At 49.9% G+C, this 23,725-nt stretch overlaps 1 protein-coding gene across 1 annotated transcript; it reads right to left on the reverse strand.

Moving 5' to 3' along the window:
• Positions 1-557: 557 nt before the first annotated feature.
• On the reverse strand, positions 558-23,310 carry LOC131592127 (phospholipid-transporting ATPase IC-like). Its single transcript, XM_058863410.1, has 31 exons — positions 23,264-23,310; positions 22,433-22,646; positions 18,501-18,604; positions 18,159-18,260; positions 12,721-12,913; positions 10,617-10,714; positions 10,203-10,316; positions 9,631-9,729; positions 9,467-9,528; positions 8,945-9,017; positions 8,786-8,856; positions 8,375-8,457; positions 8,072-8,230; positions 7,817-7,905; positions 7,351-7,541; positions 7,060-7,268; positions 6,621-6,664; positions 6,337-6,493; positions 5,587-5,775; positions 5,247-5,359; positions 4,850-5,014; positions 4,638-4,749; positions 4,362-4,437; positions 4,138-4,270; positions 3,631-3,916; positions 2,793-3,016; positions 2,315-2,398; positions 1,795-2,040; positions 1,506-1,644; positions 1,295-1,425; positions 558-782 (listed from the first exon to the last, which is right to left on the reverse strand). Exons 5-31 carry the CDS (start codon positions 12,899-12,901, stop codon positions 558-560), a joined length of 3,753 nt encoding a protein of 1,250 aa, XP_058719393.1. The 5' UTR covers positions 12,902-12,913; positions 18,159-18,260; positions 18,501-18,604; positions 22,433-22,646; positions 23,264-23,310.
• Positions 23,311-23,725: the final 415 nt, after the last annotated feature.

Below are 23,725 nucleotides of genomic sequence, written 5' to 3' on the forward strand. Positions count from 1 at the left end.
GTGAAAAGTCTGCAATTCCAGGCATCGCTAAAAACCGACACTGCTGGGTTTTCGTTCCCAGCACATGTATCCTTCACTGTCACACAAGGATCAGTAGCTCCACGGAGAGCTCTCGGTCTTTCTGCGTTCCCAGGAGTCCAAACCCAGAAACCTTTGTGATAAGACAAAAATCTTCACATCCTTATGCCACGTAGTTAAGAAAGGCTCTCTGTTAGTCCGGAGAGGTTGGGTGCGGCAGCTCGTGGCCAGCAGTGAGCAGAGCCCATCACGGGCCGGTGTCCCGCGTGTCCCCGGAGCCGGTGTCCCGCGGGTCCCCGGAGCCGGTGTCCCGCGGGTCCCCGGAGCCGGTGTCCCGAGGGTCCCCGGAGCCGGTGTCCCGCGGGTCCCCGGAGCCGGTGTCCCGCGGGTCCCCGGAGCCGGTGGCGGGGCCGGCCAGCACCGCGGCCAGCGGGGCTCGCCGCACACAGTCCATCACGGGCCGGTGTCCCGCGGGTCCCCGGAGCCCGTGGCGGGGCCGGCCAGCACCGCGGCCAGCGGGGCGCGCCGAGCACAGCCCATCAGGAGCCGGTGTCCCCGGAGCCCGTGGCGGGGCCGGCCAGCACCGCGGCCAGCGGGGCGCGCCGCTTGCGGATGCTGCGCCCCGACGCGATCAGGTCGGCGTAGCCGCGCTGGTGGGAGAAGGCGTAGGCGGAGCGGCGAGCCGAGACCCCGCGGCGGAACGCGCTCTGCCGCCTCTTCCACTGCTGCTCCTCCAGCAGGTACTTCCGACGGTTCCTCTGGATCTGCAGGCAAACACGCGGTGGGTCGTGCGTTAGCACATCGGCACAGCCTGAACTCTTTTCGTAGCTGTGCTGGCTCAAGGCAGAGCAGAAGCAGCCAAACCTATCCCCCTACACTCTTGACATGAACCCTGGCACTCCAGCAGAACCTAAATCAAGCCCAAACCGGGGCCCTCAGCAGCCTCACGAGGTGTCGGTGGCATCACCAGATCTCAGCCAGGCACAAAAGGAAACAGCCCTCACTGAGCTGCTGCCTCTGGCCAGCCCTGCAGCCATTCCTCCTCCCCCAGGACCCAAGCCAGGCTTGTGAACCTCTCCCAAGGGCATCATCACTTACTTGTCTCTAACATTAGCACAAAATCCCAGAACGGCTTGGAATGGAAAAGCCCATCCCATCCCACCCCTGCCATGGACAGGGAAACCTTCCACACAGGGACAGCACAGCTTAGCAGTGACAGCAGCCCCTGTAAACACGCTCCTGCCATAGTCACCCACATAACACAGATTTCACACACTTTGTCGCTCTCCGAAGGCCAGATTGTCATGGATAAGAAGCGCTGGGCCACGACAGGCAGTAAGCAAATAGCAATGGATAAAATCATGGTAAGCCAAAGGTAGGGCTGGCGCAGAGCATTCGGAGCAGTTCCTGGGAATAAAAAGAGCAAAAGGTAATTATGGCAAAGCTACATGAGACAGGACTGAGAAGCACAAACCACAAGGACTGACCTGTGAACTGAAAACCAGAAGGGAAGAGAACGTGGATTCCAGCACTGTGTAAGTCAAATGTGATCCCAAAGTAAAGTGCAATACTCCCAAATACTGAGAAAGCATTAACAAAAGTCCAGTAACACGTATCCAGGCCAATCTAAAAGCAAACAGAAGCGCCAAATGAGTTTACTGATTCCAAATAATGACAACTTTTTGCATGTTGCTACATTTTTAGTGTAGAAATTTTAGAGCAGTGAACAGAAAGTGTTCTCAGAGCACCAGAGCTCAGGAAACCAAGCTTACTTGCCTGAAAATTGACAACAAATATCAGAGAGGATGCTGCTGTGACAGCAAAGGACTGATAATCTGCAGGGGCTTCTCCGTCTTGTCCCATAGATTTAAGGTAGGCTCCGTACGGGATGAAGAAGATGATCAGTGAAGTCACAGCTCCATGGAGCAGACTTAAAAAGAACTTCTTGTAGTTGAAAAGTAAATCTCTCTGACCCAAAATATAAAGCCTGGGGAATCGAAGGCTCAGTTTGTCGCTCACATCCTTAATAAAGAGGAAAAAGAAAAAGAAAGTTGTTGTGAATTGTTGTTCTCAGCGTGAGCTCTGAAGAGAGAGAAGCTGAACTATACCGTGTCCCAAAGGGAACGGCAGATCCCTTTCTCCTTCCAACAACAGGGATTTGCACTGAGCAATGCAAAAGGAAGACATTCTTAACAGCCACAAAACCAAACTCCTCTTGTTTCACGGCAACCAGTGTAACCTAAAGACGTGGTGGCAGATGCCTTTGGATTCATCTTCTCTAACAACACGGGCATACCTGGTCGAGCAAGCCGACGAGCAGGACCGGGAGACTGGAATACAGCACGTTGTACAGAGTGATGAACCAGTCCTCGTAGGCTGTCTGCAACAGAGGGGGAATTGCAGGATTTAGGGATTTCATTTTATTACATCCTTCCCCTCCAGTTCCTGAGAAAGCTCACATGGGCTCTGCTACAGCTTTAAGTTCACCCAGAGGCAGCAGCACCTTGGCTCAAGGCTCTGCTAAAGCTCTTTAGTCTGTGTTGAGCTGCCCCACTCCTTGCAAATCTTCCTCCCTCTACAACAATGATCCTGACTTCAGTGCTCTGCAATCATACCTAACTGCTCTTAACTAACTCGCTCAGCACCCATCACATCCTCCTGCAGAGACCACTGGTGACAGCCTCACATTCCTGGCACTTCCCAGGCTGTCTTTGCTGTTCCACAGTGACAGAAGCATCCGCCTGTTGTTATCCCACACGAGCAGACCTTCCTACCTGGGCAGAGAAGCCATTGAAGAACGAGTACCAGATGTGGACCAGCGTGAAGGCAAAGTTTTTGTAGAAGAAGTATCTCAGAAACTTGCACATCCTGATGTACGACCAGCGCCCGTGCACCAGCAGCAGCCGCTGCAGGTAGCGGAACTGTCCGAAGGAGTAGTCACTGGACATGACAGCCTGCATCCCCTCCTGGCCACTGATCCCAACTCCAATGTGGGCAGCTGGGTGAAGGACACAAACACCACACACCAGGTTGGACAAAGGGACAGGAGCAGGACCGGGGGCACATTTCTACTGTCACCTGGATTCTCTCTCAGTGCTTGTTCTGTCAGAATGCACCTGGGAAATTCACCAAAGAGAACCAAGCGATGGGACGGAGGGAGTAAAGTCCAGAACAAACTGGCCAGGCAGTTTACAAACACCCTTGGCACATAAACCCTATCCTAGATGTTTGTTTCTCACTGGGGTCTCTTGAGAAGCTGTTCAAAGAGTAGCAGGTACAATCTGGGATGGCTAATGCCACCAGGCAAGGGGCAGCCAAGCTGCTGCTTTGGTCTTTATGTTACACTTCTGTAACACACAGCATGAGAACAGATGGGATTCAAGTCCCTGCTCAGGGGATGCATACAGAATAAAAAATTAAAATAGATCAGGAAAAAAACCACTAACCATTTCCTAAAGTGCTTCCTCAGAAAGGGAAACAGGCACAGAAGGTAAAAGCCCCACGGCAGCAAAGCAGATGGAAGAGTCTTCTGACAGAGAGGGACAGTGGAGAGACTGCAGGAGCAGGCCAGAGGAGATCTGTCCTAGCAAGAGAGCTCGACAGCTGCCTTACTTTTGATCATGTTCACATCATTGGCCCCATCTCCGATGGCCAGGGTGATGGCCTTCTTGTACTTCTTCACCAAATCCACCACCATGGCCTTCTGCTTGGGCGTCACGCGGCAGCAGATCACAGCCCTGCACTCACAGGCCAGATCAACAAAGTTCTTCTGCTGCTGCTCCTTGTAGGCCTCTGCCCTTCTCCTTTTTTCCGTTTGTTTCTTCTTTTCTTCTGCTGTTCTGGGGAATTTCAGTTTAAGTTTCTTTTTCTTCTTTTTCTTCTCCAGCAGGATTTCATTCTGTGAAAAAAGTAAAACTTACTAAGTTCCCTTCTGCACCGTTTCCAGTCCTGCTCCAGGCACTAACATCACACCTGAGGTCATTATGCTCCCAGTGTCCATTTCTGGCATTTTAATGAACTGCTCGAGCAGACAAAGGAACGGAATCCTCAGTGAGAGGCACTGTAGCCTGATGGTGCCCCAAAACCCCAGACACTCGGGGGAACAGCCTTGGTACATACCAGCCAGGAGCCAGTGATGATTAGAGCCCGATCTCTGCTGCCCTGGAAGAAGGGCTCGTTCATCCTGAGAGAGGAATGTGGACTGGATCCAGCGCTGTTCCTCTGGTTTTCCAGCCTCGTTTGAAGGAGAGCACTGGAAAGAGACGGAGAAACTGTTACAGAAAAGCCAAGGTCAGGCTCAGACTGCAAATCCCAAAAATGAACTCCTCTGTGTTTTCACTTGCCTGGTATCTTCTCCATAGCAGATGGCCGTTTCCTCTGTTAAGAGTTCACAAGAAAATCCAATATTTTCAGCAGTTTCTACCAAAAAAATTAAGAGAGGAAAGTATTTACTGAAAGTTCTGTCACAAGAAATTGTTAGGAGCAGCCAGAAGCAGCTCAAGTGCTCTTAGGTAATTTCTGATTTATGTTTCAGTATGAGAATTGCCTTTCAATGCCGCAGTGCATATGAACAGGATAAAACCCTCCAGTTTTCAGCTCTTTGGTGTAAGCAACCCCACCTTTTTTGTCACCAGTAAGCACCCAGATTTTAATGTCTGCTTTGGAGAGTCTGGAGATAGTTTCTGGAACTCCATCCTGTAGTTTGTCTTCAATAGCTGTTGCACCAAGCAGCTGGAAGGGATTTGAAATACAGGTGGTCAGTAGCATTGAAACATTGAAACTTTCTTTTAATAACACAATTGAAATGTACTAAAAATGCACAGCTCCTTACAATCAGGTTTTTTTCTATTTCTTCATACACTTTGTCCAGAGCTTCATCCCGGTGACTTGTAGCTAAACTGGCCTCCACAAACTTTTTATTCCACACTTCAAATTCATCCTGGCTTATGTCTCTGTAGCACAGGCAGAGTGTCCTGAGAGTTTCATTTGCAAAGACCTTAAAAATAATTAAAACCACACATATCCACAAAAGAAAACTCCTCATTTGCAATCCAAACATGAGGGTAAGAACATAAGCATTTGACAAGTTCGACAAAACAAATCCAACTTTCAGAACTAATTGCAGGTTTCCATTTGTCTTAATAGCTTAGGAAAAGGAAATTAATAACATTATTGTCAGAAATAAACAATTTTTTTTAAAAAAGAGCATACAAACTAAAAAAACATACATCGAGTGCCTCTTCTGTGGCTTCTCTCTTTAGATTGCTGGGGTGCAGCCGCTCGTAAATCACCGTATCGGCCCCTTTGCAGTACAGCCTGATATTGCCACCGGTCTCTCTTACTGCAGAGGGAAACAGCACAGGTGGCACCCTCAGATAAAGGAATCATTTCAGATTGGCTTTTTCAGCCTACTGCCACGTCCCAAAGCACAAGATGGCATTCCTTCTTCAGTGGACTCAGAGGTGTCCCAGGGCTGTCACACAGCTGTTAATTCTCGACGCCAGCTTCCTTTGCACGCCCCTTTTCACCCCTGAAATTCTCCGTGCGCGCTGGCGGCCATCAGCTTACCGATGACAGACATCCTCTTCCTGTCGCTGTTGAAATCCAGGATGGCCAGGACATCGTAGGTCCTCTCGACCCCCATCTCACTGATGGTGATGGTGTTCTGTGTTCGGGAGAGGAAAACGTAGCCGAAGTTCCGGGCGGCCGTCACCAGGGCCCCCTCGTCCGGGGACGCTGCCTGGTAATGGAGCTGACCTGTGGGATTGCAGGCAGGAAATGCTCAGGATCCAGCTGGGCACTGCTGCAGCTCACACACACACACAGAGCAGTGACTGTGAACCCACCCAGCCCTCACACCTGAATCAGTCCTCAGCCTGCTTCCCCACACAGATTAATGCAAACCCCCATGCCTTCTACCTCAATATCCTAATTTCTCAATCTGGTCATTGAACCACTTCCAAAAAGAACTCCAGAAGACAAATCCTTGGCCAGAGACACCAATACAGTGAGTGGAAACAACCCCAAAAACATTAGGAACAAGAAAGGACAGGACACAGTTGGTTCCATGGAGATTTCACAAAGATGGGAGTAAAGCAATATTAATATTCCATGTTTTAATCGAAACTTCTGACCAGTGATTCACAAATTCAACAGCTGATCTCCCCTCCATTTAGTTTTGTTTAATTTAAAAGGGCAGCCTAACACTCCTCCCTTAATATATCAGCATTAGGTGCAGATCTCTCCCTTGTAGAACTGAATTTGAATTATTGTTTTCTGCTACACAAGGAAAACAAACCAACCAAAAGCTGCACTCACCATCAGAAGTGTCAGCCATGACTGTGTGACAAATTGCAAGCAGAAAAAAGAACTTCTGGATTTCTGGCTCCTTTCCAGACTTTATTTGCTCTATCAGATATTGATCATAGAATAAGAACTTTCCATCAGCGTACGTATTCCAGCTGAAATCGACTTGCTGCTTAGAACCCAGGGGAAGAGAGTCTGAGTTAGCCCAGGCGCCGTTGCTGTGTGCCCACCCGCGCCTCTCTGCGCTCTGCCGAGGGAGCGTTCCCGTTCCAGGGATCCAGCTGGGCTCAACCTACCTCTGGGTGGCTCTGGAGCTGCCCCGCTGCGTCCCGGCTGTCTCCTGCAAGGGAAGCACCCGCGGTCAGGGGAGCAGGCACAGCAGAGCTCAGCACATCTACAACGTGAACTGCCCTAGCACTGCAAGGAAAGGAAAAGGACAAACTGCTGCTCCTGTCTGCTCCTTGACTTTGGCCCCAAAGCCTTCCTAGTGAAAGTAAATTTGTACAAAAAATTGTGCAAATTGCCAATTTTCAGTTTTTCTGAAAGCTGAGAAGTTCCTGGTAAAGTTCCTTAATTTCCACTCTGTAAGTGGGGAAAAAACCTCAACAATTCAACCCTATGCTTTACCCAATGCCAAGTGTGAATTGTGGAAGTTCAGCTGGAACTAAGAGAACTCGTATGTACCTGATTTCCAACAATTCCTCATCCTCCTTGCACAGGCTTTGCACAACTTACCGTATGTTTGCCCGTTTATGCAACACTTTTTGAAGGTCATGATGTTCTGTGTAAGGGTTCCAGTCTTGTCTGAGAAGATGTACTGGATTTGTCCCAGCTGCTCGTTGAGCGTGGTGGTCCTGGCCTTGGCAGCCGTGTCCTTCTCGGGGTAGTACATCTGCAGGTCCCAGTTGATGAAATAGCTTTGGCCAAAGCGAATCACTTCCACGCTGAATGAAAGAGAGGGAACGTTCTGACTCGCGGCCGCAGCTCGCGCATCCGCGCAGCAACACCTCCTGAGGGATTTCCTACCTCACGTAGAGGGAGATGGGCACCATGGTGTTGAGGACAATGATGTACCCCCAGAAGTTGAGGAAGCCCCGGTAGGCAGGGCTGAAGTCCTGCGCATCGTACAGGTACCAGGAGGAGTTGCCAACCTGCTGCTCCCAGTAGGTGTGCCCGATGGCCAGCCCGGCCGACAGCAGGATGAGGACCACGATGATCTGCAGGGCACACACAGGATTCTCACTCTTCAGAAACACTTGCTCCACTCGAATCCCAAATCCCCTTGTTCCAAACAGAATGTGACGGGTATTTGTGGGGAGAAATGGAGCAAATGTTTCCCACAAAGGCACCTTTCACACTTCCTCCTACTCCATCCCAGCTCAGCAGGCCAGAAAAAAGCCAAAATATATTTATTACACACACACAGGAAGAGGCTGCCTAACTTTGCATTCACTATTCACTTAAAATCTGAATTTTAAACAAAAAGGCTTACAGTATAAACCATGTAGTTCATGAGGGAGTCAATTTTTGTCCTTTTAAATCTTGTCTTTCCACTATTTTTCATTATTTTTGTGTCAGCACCTAAAAATAAAGAGTGAAAAATTAAAAAAAAGGAAAGATAGGATAAGCAAACACACATCAGTATTATAGTTTTACCAAAGTGGGATATGAAATACAGTTGGTGTCTGTAAGATGAAGATCCTTTTTCACTCTACAGGTGTGCTCTTAGTGGGGAAATATTACTCACCTGCAAATATGACCATTCCATGGCAGAAATCTGTATTCCTGATCTTACAGCCACGCAACAAAACCTTATCAGCATCCAGGGAATAATTTGAGTTTCTCCAGGATAATGTTCCTGTAAACTTATCCAGTCGATTATTGGGTTCTTCACATTCAACCAGACCTAGAAAATTTGGAGAATGTGTTTAATGTACAAATTAAATCCAAATGCACTGATTTGTACCCACCATGGAAGTAGCTTTACATTTATTGACTTGCAAACAATTTGAGCTACGTTCTAACAGCATTAGGTTAGAGATGTACCCACCATCAAAGTCTGCCAGGGCACTTTCTTCCTGAAGGTGTCTGTGTGTCACCTCTAGAGCCATTTTGAATTTCAAGTTGGTCTCTCTAAGAAGAAAGGATTAAAAGGTGATTTTATTAAAGCCACTGATACAGGAGAGAAGTTTAAGCACAATTAAATTAAGGTAGCACTACCTCTCTGGGCAACCTATACTAAAGTAAAAAATAAGTCCATATCCTTTCCCTTTCTTCCCATGCCACATTCTCCAACACTTTTGATGTGTCTGCAGTGGACAGTTTTGAGTGATTCTTCAATTGTGGGAATCAGCAGCTGGATACATTTACCCATGTGTGGTTTAACAAGCACATACACATTCCTTGCTCTTTTCCTACTCAGCCCAAATGAACTGCCAGACATCCCTAAGCAGAGCCTCACCCATCCAGTTCAGCTGTCTCCACGTAGCACAGACTGTTCGGTTCTGAGCTGGACAGCAGCAAAATATCAGCCTAGGGAATAAATAAACAGACCTCAAATAAAGCCAGACTCCTCCTGAACTCTCTAGAAACATGAAACAAATGTATCTGAAGCACTTACAGGAACAAAAGCATTTTTCTTCAGACGAATGATATCACCAACTTTAATATCTTTCCATTTAGTGGCTTTGAACCTAATATCAAGATAGTTTAATAATTATTATTCTTTAATCTAGAACACGATGCACTCTATAAATCTTCTAGGACTGAACTTTGCTTAGAACAAAAATGAGCTCTTGGTGCGCTGTGGGTTTGCTTTTCAGAAACTGCAATTTCGTTGAGGGTCTACAGCTCAGAAAGTCAGCCCAGCTCTTTTCTTCCCACTTCACTGAGTTAGGAATTCCTGTCCTTCTCTCCAAAGAGGAGACAAGAGATCTGTTGCTCTTAGCACAGATTTAGTCCCAGTGAATTAATTTTAAATCACTCCTTTAAGCAATTCTCTTCCAGCTTCAATGAGGTTTTCAGGCAGGCAGTGGAGATCAGAGCTGAACCTTTCCTATCACCTACAGCTTCAGATCTGGGGCAAAGCTTAGCAACAGGGCAACGCTCATCACTCACAGAGCTCAGAGGGGAACACACCAACCTTCCATCCTTGATGACATCACATGTCCTGTTATTAACCTCATTGTCCATCCTGTGACGAGCCTGAAAGCGGAGCAAAGAATGAACTCCCTGCTCTGTCACAACAGGAGAAATGAGCTACACTGGGTGGGTTTTGCTTTTCAGTGAACAGAACGTGGTTCTTACAATGTCATCCGCCAGGTCTTTGACTGCAGTTATTCCCAGCACCAAGAGCAAGGGCACCAGCGTTGTGTACCACGACAGCGTCGTTATTTGAGGAATCGACTACAAAAGACCAATAAAATCAGTTCAGTACAGGATCATCAATCAGAGGTATTTCATAGTCACCTGACTAGAGAAAAAAACACCACATCAGAGACAATTTTAAGTCAGGTTTTGAAAATGAACAAAACTCTGTGGGAGGAGTTTGGCTGTTACACTGCTTAGGAATCAGCTTCCCCTTCACAATTGCACTGGCTCATATACTGTTGGTGCTTCTGATTTATGAGATGAACTCAAGAGACATCTTTTCCTCATGAAATTCATGAGCTCTGCAACGAGTTCATTCTAATTCTGTGCAGCTAGCTCATCCCAGAGCTGTGCTATAGCTCATCCACATTTATTGCAGTTTCTGCTATGATGGGTTTGGTCTCGGCAGACAGTGCCCCTCAATTCCCTGACAGGACAGCACTGAATTGTGTCATAAATATTACTGAGCTCAGATTCCCTTCCCAGCGAGTATTCTCCATCTCGCTTACCTGCAATATGAGAAGAACAAGGAAGTAAAAGTTGGCTGCTCTCTTGAACTGTTCAAACAGATTCAGAGGTAAAAAAGTGATGGGGTTGTACTTGTACGTCTTAATTGCGTTTCCCTGTGGGAGAAATCCAAACATCAGTCACACAGCAGAGCCTCTCCTTCCAACACAAATGCACAGTGTGTATTTTTAAGCTCTTAATTCTCCACCTCACCTTAAACAAGTCTCTTGATACTTTGATTTACCATTCCAAAACCCCAGCCCAGTTATTCCTCCCCCCCCCCCCCCCCCCCGCTGGAAGCACTGAGGAATTGTGAACGGTGGTTTTTTACACCACTCACCATCCCAAAAAGATCTTCAGGGATTAAGGAAGCATTCACCCGACATTTAGCACCTCATTGGGATAAAACAGCTTACCGCATATTTGCTTTTTTTGAAGCACAGGAAGATTGTTCTCTTGAAGCCCGGCTGCTCATAGAAGCGCTGATCGTTTGCTTTAACTTGCCAGCTGCAGTCTGTAAGGGATAAAAGGGATCGAAAAGCATTATAAACATGAGGGAACAAATCTGCCACTTTCAGGTTTTCTCTCAAATCCACATTTTAAAGGTACTTTCAACGAAGCTCGGCTGGTACCTGCTTTATAGTACATATCCTTAAAAAAACCTTTTCAGTTTCCAGCCTGTTTGTCTTTCCCAGCAATTCAAGTACATTCAGAGGAAGAAGCGTTGCTTAACATTTGAAAGTTCTGTGGGAAAGCTGCAGGGTAACGTTTATTCATGTTAAATTCCCTTCTCTCCCCTCTTTTAGTTCACTTCTGTGAGGCCCGTGAAGCGCTGAGCGCTCCAACCCGGCTGTCCGTCTTGCTGGAAGAGGTCAGCTCATCTTTTGAAGGCAAGTATTTGTTCACACCCATAAAAAAGTACAAATCTGAAGGGCTCATTTTATTTCTTCAGCCACCGCTTTGTTTGATTGTGAGAGCACTCAGGAGCAGGAGCTGCATCTATCAAATAATTGTCTGTGCCTGCTCTTTCACCGCTTTCGCTCCCATTCCAGCAACACCCTCGGGAAACCTCGAGGTTTCCCATCCCAGGAATTCATTCCCCAGCTTTGGAAGGCGGTTCCCGGCAGCTCTGCCTGCCTGGGGAGGGTGAGGAAGGCAGATTTTGAAATGCAGCTTTCCTGACTCAGCGGCCAAGCATCCCCTCTGTCCTCCAGCTGGAGTGACTGTCCCTGCTGGATGCTCTTCCCTGTTTCACCAGATCCTCTTCACCCATGGACGGGGTGAAACTCCCGGCGGCAGAGGAGTGCCACGGCCGTGACTCACACCTCAAAACCCAAATCCAAAGACCTTTTTTTTTCCCCCTCACCCACCACAGAGGAAATTCCAGACTGATGTATCTGGACTTTTCCCGTGACTACACAACTTTCATTTCCAGAGGCTTGCTTTCAAGCCCAGAAGATAATAGAGAAATATTTATTTCAAAGAATCACGTTTTGATCTGAAAGATTATACCCATAAATTGAGAAAGTTCCTAAATTTTGTCAAAATGACAGGACATAAAGAAAAACATAAACTTTTCTTTTACACATTCCAAAAACATTGCTGTGCTGATAAAACTGATGGAAAACTGGTAAATGAGGTCTGAGGTAAAACCTGCAGGAAGCAACCTCCTCAAAATTACTTTAAACTGTGGTGCTAACACGTAATGTTTTGGCAGGCTGCTTTGGTAATTCATCAACTTTAAAGGATGTCATCATTAAAAAAATCTTAAGCTAAACATGTGACAGGTGCTTGTAAAATGAAAACATAACAACAGGTGGTTATGAAATGAGAGCCGATCAACTGTTCCCACACAAAGAGGAGAAAATCTGTATAAATGACACAGGCTCTGGTTACATTGAAAATCCTCGTGTTGCAGCATGAGAAAAGGGAATTTAGGGGAGCTCCAGATGTTTTTTTGGGCAGAGGTTCAGAACAGGGATGCCAGAAAGGCTCCTCCCACTGTTCCTACGGCAGCAGCCACAAGCTGTACCTGCCGGTTCCTTCGAACTCCTCCCACTCACCTTTTACCTTTCAGGAAACTCAGGAGCCTACAAAATGAGCAGTGAGCTGGAAATCTGCTCTGCACAAGCAGAAATCCAGGCAAAACACTGACTGAGCACAGCAAAATGGTTATGCTGGAGCCCAGAGGATTGGGAAAACAAGCAGCTGAAGGTCTGTGTGAACAGTTCCCAGAGCACAGGCCACGCACATCCAGGGCCTGCCTTAATTAAGAGGAGGTCACCACGCAGCTCATTATCTTTACGCAAGGAGCAGTGGCACAGAGCTGCAGGATGGAATGAAGCTGAGTTTCATTCTGGCATTTGTTAAACTGAGCCACCATCAGTTACTCCTCCAGAGTCAGATAAGCCATCCCAAACCATACCTGACAAATAAACACATGAGTCCAATGGGTCCCTGAGGCTCAGCCTCTGCATCCAGCATCTTGTACTGCCCAAATCCAGTTCAGGATGTTGTTACCTTTTTTCCCAGGATTTCGGATCTCCTCAGCCTCCCTGCTGGCTTGTTTCGGTCCCAGCTCATTCCCAGGCTGCCGAGCGTCCAACTCGTCCTCTGTTTCATCGTCACTGTAGGGCACCACCTCATCGTTGGGCTGGGAATCCTCCTCGAAGGTGGTCTCTGAATCCCTTTCTGGGATCATCCTGCTAGCAGCCTGCCAGGGTTTGGGACAAGTTAGGGAAAAGAGCTCACGTAGCGAGTGCCGCAAACCACATCTCTAATTTTCCTCTGCTGGTACCGCTCACCAAACCCCACATATGAAACCAGTCTCTCCAGAACAGCCCAGGGCACGGGCTCAGTTTTCCAGCACTGAGCAGAGTCAGGGGACAGTTGTTGCCCCAGCCAGCCCCTCATTACTGCTGTGCTACGTGTGATTAATTACACACCGCAGCACCGTGTGCTCTGACGCAGGGCGGAGGAGCCGGGGAGCGCACGGACACGTCTGGCCACTGCACCGTGAGGAGCCACAGGAGCTGGAGCCCTGCTTGGCCACAGGGGGACACGGAACTGAGCACCGAGAGCCAGGTCAGACATGCAGGGCTCAGGTCACACAGCTGATCCTCCATCCCAGCCTGCCCAAAGCAGCCTCGTTCCTCTCTCTTGCACGGGCTGAGCAGCAGTGTTTGTCACTGCAGGATCCCACTTGTTGGTGCAAACACCCCAGCACACCACAGGACGCATTCTGGCTCAGGCCTGAGCTGTAGCAGAGGAGGGATGGTCTCCAGCTGAGCTGTGCCCATGTGCCTGGAGTCTGGAATCTCCAGCCATCGCTGGGGGGGAGCCTAACCCTGAACTGCACAGCAGCTTCCCCTGCCTCACCACCAGGCATGGCCCTAGCTAACAAACCCAGCAACCAGCAGGGCAGGCACCAAAGCTGCTGACACCCCCTCAGCTTCTGCTTTTTGCCAAGCTGAATCACCTCCCCTCCCTAATATCTGCGGTAAGAGTGAGATAAATATTCCATGAGCACGGCCCGCGCTGCTCCGGTGGCAGGCTGCTGGCAGGTAGCCCGAGGCACGCCACGCTGCGAGCCACAGCGCTGCAGGGCCTGCCCAGCACACACTGACAGCCCACAAAACACAACAAATCCACCAGGACAAGTGTGCAGGAACCCACACCACTTCTCCCAGCCAAGCTGCTGGAGGCTTCTCCCTGATGGAATTACCCAGGAGAATGACAGCTGGTCCCTAACAGGTGTAGAACCTGTTACAGATCGTGTTTTCCTAAATAGCCTTGCAGTCAGGGAATACACCTCAAGCTTCAACTCAGGCCCCTGAATACCTCACTGTGATATTTTGATTTATTTCTTTTTGGTGCTTTAGCTCTTTCTGTCCTGCTGACGCCCCTTGTGCTGTGGGGAACAAGTTCCTCCCACACACTGTGCCTGGAACACAAAATGCCACCAGGTCTTTGACTCCACAGCAACCGAAACAAGCTCATATTCCTGGCACACAGAGATTCAGCTGTTAGTCTATTAAACTTTACTGATTAACTGCTTAATGATTAATGAACGAATTAGTAATGAGAAGGGTCAGATGAGATGTTAAAACCGTGCTGCTTTTGTTTTCCATGACAGATGTGTGGCTCCACGGCAATTCCTGCAGAGCCACCAGAGGTGATGCTCACCGGGAACAGACGCCAGCAAAGTGATCTGGGGTAAGGATAAATTAACTGCAGTCACTTTCCCTCCTCAGAGAACTGAACTGCCGACTGGAAAACCTCGTTAAGAGAGGAGATGTCATTAAGAGTTCCCCTGCAGGCAGCACAAACGCTCTGTGCTGCGGGCACAGCATTAGCATGCTGCAGGAGGAGCCAGCCCGGAGCCTGAGGAAAAGCTCCCGCAGCTGGGAGAGACAAGACAAGAGCTGCTGCGGGACCCAGGGCACAGGAACCCTCCCGTGACAGGCTGACAAATTGGTTTCGAGTTAGGTTTCTTGACACCTGGTCTGGAAGGGAAGGGCTGGCTGGGACGTGCCGCAGGTTGAGAGGAAGGTGTGTGAAAGGGGAGATGCCAGGAGCTGCAGAGATGCCAGCTGGGCCTGAGGCAGCGGGAACAGAGGGCAGCACACAGCCAGCAGAACCTGCACCCAGCAGCACCCAGCAGAAACTAAAGGGGAACAAACATGGCAAGAACAGAGGAGGCCACTACTGGTTTTTTGATGCAGTCACCATCCTGAGGACTGTGGAAACAGCTCATGGAGATGGAACAACACAGCTGCTGTTACTCAGAGAATACTTTAAAAAGCTGGTTCTTGGCTGCAAGGCCCTCATTTTCTAGTTCCTGACTTGACAGCAGGGGCTTTCACACTGTTTCAGGTCAGCTTCAGAACAGAAAACCTCACACTGAGCACCTCAGCCTAGAGGAAGTGTCAGCTCACACTGCCTGGGTGGGTGGGGAGCAATGCCCAGCTCCCAGCTCTGCCTCTAGCTCAGGAAATCCTGCTGATTCAATAGTGCTATGGATACATGGGGAGGTAAAGGAGATCAAAATAGTATTAATCACAGGTTTAGGTACACCTGATCCAGTTTATTTACTTAAAGGGCAAATTCCACTCAGGTTTGGTGTCTACTTCTGCCTCAGGGCACGCACCAGATAATTTGGAATAAATTAAACCTTGTAAAAACTCCACTTAATGCATTTGTTTCAAGGCAGTAAACAGCAACCCAAAGCAATCTTACTCTAAATTCCTCTCTGGAGAGTCACTGAACATGACAGTGCTGTGAGAACCTGGGGTGACTTCTTGCAAATCAGATCATCACTCAAAGTGCCCTGGAAGTTAACGAAGGGACATGCATAGTAGAAGGATTAAAATGCCCCTAAAGCTGTTATTTTGTGTTTATTATGGCTATGAAGACCTCAGATGTGAAGCACAAACCTCACCATCACACACCTGCTGGCCAGCACAGCCCGTGCACAGCCCACACCTGCATGTTCCTGTCCTTGGCACTGTATTCTGCACTACCTCACTCACCCTGGCAGTGCCAAGCTCAACAGCTGCTCAAACCTGGCCACACACTGCTCTTTCAGAGCACAGCAGCAGAAACATAAAGCAAACTCAAATAGTACAAAAAGTAACCCAGAGAGACCCTTCTGAACTGCTTTAGGTCTCTGGAGTTCAATTAGGACAAAAAAGCTACAGCAAGATATTTCACTGATTTAACTTGGCATTTTAAAAAGTATTTAAATGCAGAGCCTGATCCTCAGACACGTAAGATTAATTTCTTTGCTAGATGTTACATCCGGCATTGCAAAACAAAACCTGCTGACAGGAGGGCTGAATACAAACTCCCAGAGCTGCTCTGGGCTGGGGTGTCCCACAAGGACCTGCTGGCAGATACATGAGCACCTCAATTGGATTTTCCCTCAGTAATGATGCTGCCATCCTCAGCTGTCCCACAAGGACCTGCTGGCAGATGCAGGAGCACCCCAATTGGATTTTCCCTCAGTAATGATGCTGCCATCCTCAGCTGTCCCACTCTGCTCTCCTCGGCAGTAACGGAGAGTCAGAGCCAAAACAGGAGCACAGACAGAGCCAGCCTGGGAGGGAGCAGGAGCTCATATCCCTCATATTCCCTCTGCCTCCCACAGCAGGATATTGCCTTTGTGCTCTCCCCTCAGGGATCCTGGCCAAGGGCTTTCACAGGGTATGGGCCTTCATGAAAAATGTATTCAGCAACTCATTCCCTGGAACCAGAGCTGCTGCAGGGAAACCAGCAAATCAGAAACTGGGGTTGCTTCCAACCCGTGAGCTGGGTCACTGATTACTCACAGCAGATATGAGATGTTTCTGGGAACAAGTGCTTGGACAGGCAGATAGAAGGGTCTCCTGAACAGCTCCAGCCTTCCAGGTAATCTTTATGACATTTGGAGAGGAAAAGCAAACAGCAGCTAAAACAGCATGAATCAGCACAAAAAGACCAAGGAAATAACCTTCACTCCAAACACTGCTGAGCTTCAGGGAGATTGCCCTGTAAATGACATGCTTAAAGCTGATCAATCTGTAGAGCTATCTCACACACCACAGCTCCAAGTACTTCCCTGAATGACTACTTTATGGCAGTTGAACACCAAAAATGATATCTTGAAGGGGATGATTTCCCTTAGTCATTTGTTCAGAAACACCACTGGCTGCCACATGCACCCTAAGAAAGGTAAAGCCCAGCTCCTGGGATGCCCCAGAGAAGGTGAATCCAGGAGTTCAGGTACCTGAACTCGAGAGCATTGAGGTAATGAAACCCAGCTCCTGACCCTACACATCTTCCCTGCACTGTGAGCCTGGAAACAGTCCCACTGGAACCTGCCAGCACGTGCCTAACTCGGGGTGGCTCAGGTCCCTCCCCAAAAGGTTCCAATCAGAGCAGTTCCAGCATGGCTGCAGATAAAAACCCAAAAGGCTCCTGGGGAAGCCGTGCACCCACACGAGCCAGGACAGCAGAACGTGTCATACCCGAGATCTCCACACAGCAGAGCCACCACCGACTCCAGCTGTCCCTGAGACGTGGGAAATCCTTGGGGACCCCATCCTGCAGGTGCCAGGAGTCACCATCGAGTCACCTGCACCATGGAGTGCTGCTGTGCCCCAGCCCCTCATCACCAGCACACCACACACCGATTTTAAACACAAAGTGGATCTGATTCACAGTAACACCTGAACACAGGCACCCACTGCTGCTCTGGAGGCTGGACAAACTCTGAGCACCAAGGACTAATTCCAGCTCCAAGAGACTTTTTAATTGCTACCGTGCACAGCCAAACCTGCAACACCCACAGATGTTTCCTTTGCAGGGAACCAAATCACCAGCACCATCAGGAGGCAAACAACAAAGGAGGAGCAAAACTGCAACACTGGCACCACCAAGCTCTGCAAAGCTTGCTTTAAAAAGCTGCTGGGAGGTGACAGTTCCTGAACACACCACACACCTGGTGAAGGAAGCTGAGACACTAAGACCCTGAAACTTTCTAGAGAGAGGAGAGACGGTGCAGTTCTGCGCTGCTGACAAATCTTCAAGTCCCATCTTGGGGAAAAAATTAAAAATAGAAAGCAGAGGTTGTTGTGTACTCCCCAGTGTAGCTATTTATTAAAACTTGTATGAAAACAAGTATGAAGGACATTCCAATAGAATTAATTTATCCCAATAAGCCATCAGGATTTGACACAAGAGATTAACCAGACACCAAGAATTTAACAGAAAATCACTCTGAGAAAGACACCCACATCTTACAGACCAGCTGCCTAGAGTTACGCAACAATGGGTGAAGATGTGCCATTGCATAAACAAAATCATCATTTTCCCCATTATCTGCCCTGGGATTTCTCATTAACAGACCTGCAGAGCTCTGTCATTTAAAGTCCAAGGCAAGGCAAGCTATCTTTGCAGAAGATAAGGGGGTTGCTAACCTTTGCTCAAGCTGCAGTTTCCACGTACTCTGAAAGGGTTTCAATCTGCTTTTTTGAGGGTGTTACCTTGCTCTCGAGGTTCACCTTATATAACAGCCCATACTGAGGTTCATAGAGGAAAAAAGAATTATTTTTGTGCACACTTAAACTGCATTGTTTAGAGTAGAAGATGTTTGGAACTTTATAGAGTTTTTTTCCCTAGCAATCACAGTCATCATCAAAACCAGCAGGTATTTTTAACTGGACTAAATAAAGGTTACTTCCTGCTACCAAGATTGGAAATTCCATTTATACACCTTTTCTGGCAGCATCTGCAATGGACACCAAAGCCATTTCCCTGACCTTTATCCGATGGAGGGTGTGACTGAAGCCCAGACTGCATCACAGATGCTGGCACCGGCCACTCACAGGGAATTCCCTGTGCTCAGATTCAACTCAGGCTCCATCTGCAATAAACAATGTAAAAAAATGGTTTATTGGCTGATTCCACCTCGTGTGCACACAACAACAAAAAACTCTTCTTTAAAAAAATCATGAAATTGATTTGCCTTGCGAAATTTCTTAGGAGAGAGATTTCTGCTTAGTTCTCCAGACCTTTCTGTGCTGCTCCTGTCCCTCCTTTCAGGGACAGTCCCTTTGGCAAATGGTTCTTTTCTTGATTTGTTTCCTGTTTTCCCTTGCAGTGCTTCTCCTCACCCCCATTTTTTCATTTTTAATACATTGTTCAGCATCTCCCTGTGCATCACTGTACAGCATTTTGTACCCAAGAGCACCCATAAACTTGCTGAAATTGCCCATTGTGAGGAAAAATCACACTATGAAAAGCCAGTGTCCAGCAAGGAGACAGAGGAGTGCTGCAACTTTATTCAAATAAAGGGAGAGAGTGCTCTGGGTGCACCCCTGTGGAGTTTCTCTCTGGGGGTTTTGGAGGGCGCAGCCTCCTTTCATCCTAAACTCCAGGGTGTGTGTTGTGCTCTTCCTTTCCCCATCAGCTGAGGTACCAGGATGGTACACCTGGCACACATCCCCCTTTGTGCCTGGCATTTTACCCCCAGCTCTGACGTTCAGGCTCTCTGAGCTCTGTGATAGGCTTTGTGAGGAAACACTTGTCCATTACCCTGAGGTTCAGGAGTCACTGTCTGGGCTCTGTGATAAACTCAGGCCTTGAGGCTGGCAGAGGCATTTCAAACTCCCTGTTTGTAAAGACATTAGTGCACATCTTTCCTACCACCATCAATCTTCAAACTCAAATGAAAAACATATTTCATGTCAGAAGACATGGGGAAAAGCCAGCAAAGAAACGATTCTGTGAGCTTGAAAGCCAGCAGATGTTGCAGAAGGATCCTGTGAGTTTGAAAGCCAGCAGAGGTTGCAGAAGGATCCTGTGAGTTTGAAAGCCAGCAGATGTTGCAGAAGGATCCTGTGAGTTTGAAAGCCAGCAGATGTTGCAGAACGATCCTGTGAGTTTGAAAGCCAGCAGATGTTGCAGAAGGATCCTGTGAGTTTGAAAGCCAGTGGAGGTTGCAGAAGGATCCTGTGAGTTTGAAAGCCAGCAGATGTTGCAGAAGGATCCTGTGAGTTTGAAAGCCAGCAGAGGTTGCAGAAGTGCAGAAGGATCCTGTGAGTTTGAAAGCCAGCAGAGGTTGCAGATGTTGCAGAACGATCCTGTGAGTTTGAAAGCCAGCAGATGTTGCAGAAGGATCCTGTGAGTTTGAAAGCCAGCAGATGTTGCAGAACGATCCTGTGAGTTTGAAAGCCAGCAGATGTTGCAGAAGGATCCTGTGAGTTTGAAAGCCAGCAGATGTTGCAGAAGGATGCTGTGAGTTTGAGAGCCAGCAGAGGTTGCAGAAGGATGCTGTGAGTTTGAAAGCCAGCAGAGGTTGCAGATGTTGCAGAACGATCCTGTGAGTTTGAGAGCCAGCAGAGGTTGCAGAAGGATGCTGTGAGTTTGAAAGCCAGCAGAGGTTGCAGAAGGATGCTGTGAGTTTGAAAGCCAGCAGATGTTGCAGAAGGATCCTGTGAGTTTGAAAGCCAGCAGAGGTTGCAGAAGGATGCTGTGAGTTTGAAAGCCAGCAGATGTTGCAGAAGGATGCTGTGAGTTTGAGAGCCAGCAGATGTTGCAGAAGGATCCTGTGAGTTTGAAAGCCAGCAGATGTTGCAGAAGGATCCTGTGAGTTTGAAAGCCAGCAGATGTTGCAGATGTTGCAGAAGGATCCTGTGAGTTTGAAAGCCAGCAGAGGTTGCAGAAGGATCCTGTGAGTTTGAAAGCCAGCAGATGTTGCAGATGTTGCAGAAGGATCCTGTGAGTTTGAAAGCCAGCAGATGTTGCAGAAGGATCCTGTGAGTTTGAAAGCCAGTGGAGGTTGCAGAAGGATCCTGTGAGTTTGAAAGCCAGCAGATGTTGCAGATGTTGCAGAAGGATCCTGTGAGTTTGAAAGCCAGCAGAGGTTGCAGAAGGATCCTGTGAGTTTGAAAGCCAGCAGATGTTGCAGAAGGATCCTGTGAGTTTGAAAGCCAGCAGATGTTGCAGAAGGATCCTGTGAGTTTGAAAGCCAGTGGAGGTTGCAGAAGGATCCTGTGAGTTTGAAAGCCAGCAGATGTTGCAGAGGTTGCAGAAGGATCCTGTGAGTTTGAAAGCCAGCAGAGGTTGCAGAAGGATCCTGTGAGTTTGAAAGCCAGCAGATGTTGCAGAAGGATCCTGTGAGTTTGAAAGCCAGCAGATGTTGCAGAAGGATCCTGTGAGTTTGAAAGCCAGTGGAGGTTGCAGAAGGATCCTGTGAGTTTGAAAGCCAGCAGATGTTGCAGAAGGATCCTGTGAGTTTGAGAGCCAGCAGAGGTTGCAGAAGGATCCTGTGAGTTTGAAAGGCAGCAGAGGTTGCAGAAGTGCAGAAGGATCCTGTGAGCTTGCCACAGAGCTCGAGCAGGGCTCAGAGGATCGCTCTCCAGCCACAATCATACCCTTCACCCCGACAAGCACAGAAACACAGAGGTTAAGTGATTTGCCCAAGGCCATTGGGTAAGTCACTGACAGAGCCAGGGTTGGGTTTCAGAAGCTCCTGGCCAACATCCTGCATTCAGTTACAGCTGCACAAAGCATCTCATTTAACAGAGGTCTGACAAAGCCCATGGCCAGGGAGAGCATCAAAACCGCTCTGATCTGAAACAACACCGACACAGCTCCTTTCCACATTCAAGAGCAGGCAGAGCTTCACACTCTCGGCCCTCAAACAACAGGCACAGCGACAAGAGAGCAGAGAAATAAACTGCAGCTCGTTCTAAAACAGCTTCAGCACAAGTGGCTTTTGGAATTCACCATCCCAAACCCCAAAGCAAAGGTCCAGAACATTCACACGCTGTCTTATATGGCAGAATTAAGTGAGAACAGTTTAGAAGTTACTGAAAATAATCTCGGTGGTAGCTACAAGTTAACACAGAAACAGAGGCCTGGGACAGGAGCAAGCTCTAAGGTGATCACCAGCACAGAAGCTGACAAGGAAAACTTCAAAAATGGCCAGATACAACTTCTAAACCAGGCTTTGAGGAGAAAGACAGATCAAATCCCACAGCCAGAGAGAAAGCTGAGCAAGGCTGATCCAGCACAGGCACTTACAGAGAGTTAACCCAGGGGCTCGGGCAGCAGCCACACACGGCTGGGGAATGCTCCAGGGCCAGGCAGCCCCGCAAGCCTCAGCAGCCCCGGCTCCCCCGGCCGAGCCCCGCAGGGACCGAGCAGCCCTGGCCGTCACTCCCTGCCCCGGCTGCCACCGCTGCTCGGCCTCTTGGCTTTCAGAGCTCTCCTGCTGCCAGCCGAGCCAGCGGTGAAACGCTCCATGAGCTGCTCCATTTAGCACAGCTCCATCCCCGCTCCGGGGAAGGGATGCTGTTTAAACCACAGGCACGAGCACGAGGTAACAGCACCGAGACACCGATTTCTTTTGTGTGTGTTTTGTTTGTTTGTTTTTGCTTTGTTTTGTTTTGCTTTGTTTTGTTTTGTTTTGCAAGCAAGTCACTGAGCTCACAGGTAACTTGTCCAGTATTTTCTATTGCAGAATTACTGTTCCTTAATGCAGAAACCTATTGCTGCTCTGACGGCTGTACAAACACTGACTAATAAGTAATCACCCCGCAGCCCTGAAGGCTGTTTTCATCATTTATAGGTATGGGAATGAAAACCGGGAGCAGGGCATCCAGCCCAGGGCCACGAGCTGGAGTCGGTGCCTGGGGGGTTCGGGGAGGCCGCGACAGCCGAGCTGGGCAGGCTCCCCGTGCCTTACCTGACCTCCCGGCAAACTTCTGCACCTTCTTTAAACTTCTTTAAACTGGAGAGACTCGGGGTTCCGCGATTACCGGCCGCACATCCCGCGGCTGGGAGCCAGGGGAACGCCGATCCCCGTGGGGTTCGGGTGGGCGCTGCCAGCCGTTCTGTTCCGCCGGGCTTTAAACCCTCCGAAGCAACGCGTGGGATCACCGTTCCGAGCAGCTGATGTTCTGGGAAGGAAAGAGAATAGAAAGAAAGGCGTTCCGGGTGTGCCCTGGGTCAGCTCCGGCCCCTCCTGTGCGGCGGGGCGGGCCGGGACAGAGCCTGCCCCGACCCCCGGCCCGCAGCGAGCGCGGCTCTTGCGGAGGTGGCGCTGGACGTGTCCGGGGGTGATGGATGGATGTACCGCGGCTGGGGCGGCACCTCCCCGCAGCCCCGGCCCCTCTCCGGGAGCCCCGGCCCCTCTCCGGCAGCCCTGAACTCCCGGTCCCTCTCCGGCAGCCCCGGCCCCTCTCCGGGAGCCCCGCAGCCCCGGCCCCTCTCCGGGAGCCCCGGCCCCTCTCCGGCAGCCCTGAACCCTCGGCCCCTCTCCGGCAGCCCTGAACCCGCTGCCCCTCTCCGGCAGCTCCGGCCCCTCTCCGGCAGCCCCGGCCCCTCTCCGGCAGCCCTGAACCCCCGGCCTCTCTCCGGCAGCCCTGCCCTGAACCCGCTGCCCCTCTCCGGCAGCTCCGGCCCCTCGCCGGGAGCCCCGCAGCCCCGGCCCCTCTCCGGGAGCCACAAATCCCCGGTCCCTCTCCGGTAGCCCCGCAGCCGCCGCTGGGCAGGAGCCCCCCGGCCCCGGCCCCACCTGTGCCCCGGGTCCCCTCTCGCTCTCTCAGCTCCTCTCGAGCCCCGCCGGCCCCGCGCCCGCCCCGGCTCCCTGGGAGCCGCCGCCAGACCGGCCGGACGGGTTCCCCCGGTTCTCCGGGCGGGGAGCAGGGGAGGGGCCCCGGCCCGACACAGAGCGGCCGCTCCCGCCGCCAACTCCCCGCTCGGGCTCGGGGGCGGCGGGACCCTCCGGCCGCTGCTGGTACCTGCGGGAGATGTGGTGTGAAGGACCGGGGGTTCTGGGACCCGCGGGAGATGCTGCCCTGCGGGACCGGGGGTTCTGGTATCTGCGGGAGATGCTGCCCTGCGGGTTCTGGTACCCGCGGGAGATGCTGCCCTGCAGGACCGGGGGTTCTGGGACCCGCGGGAGATGCTGCCCTGCAGGACCGGGGGTTCTGGTACCTGCGGGAGATGCTGCCGTGAAGGACCGGGGGTTCTGGTA

This window comes from Poecile atricapillus, chromosome W, assembly GCF_030490865.1.
Source record: "Poecile atricapillus isolate bPoeAtr1 chromosome W, bPoeAtr1.hap1, whole genome shotgun sequence".
In the NCBI taxonomy this organism is placed as follows: Eukaryota; Metazoa; Chordata; class Aves; order Passeriformes; family Paridae; genus Poecile; species Poecile atricapillus.

Bases quoted from the DNA above. Each gene is read 5' to 3' on its own strand.
- LOC131592127 (XM_058863410.1), bottom strand. From the start codon at position 12,901: ATGATCCCAGAAAGGGATTCAGAGACCACCTTCGAGGAGGATTCCCAG. The intron at 10,317-10,616 runs GTAAGCTGTTTT...TTTCTCCCACAG, and splicing joins TCAAAAAAAGCAAATATGCG to GGAAACGCAATTAAGACGTA. The intron at 9,018-9,466 runs GTTGGTGTGTTC...TCTTGATATTAG, and splicing joins GATGTCATCAAGGATGGAAG to GTTCAAAGCCACTAAATGGA.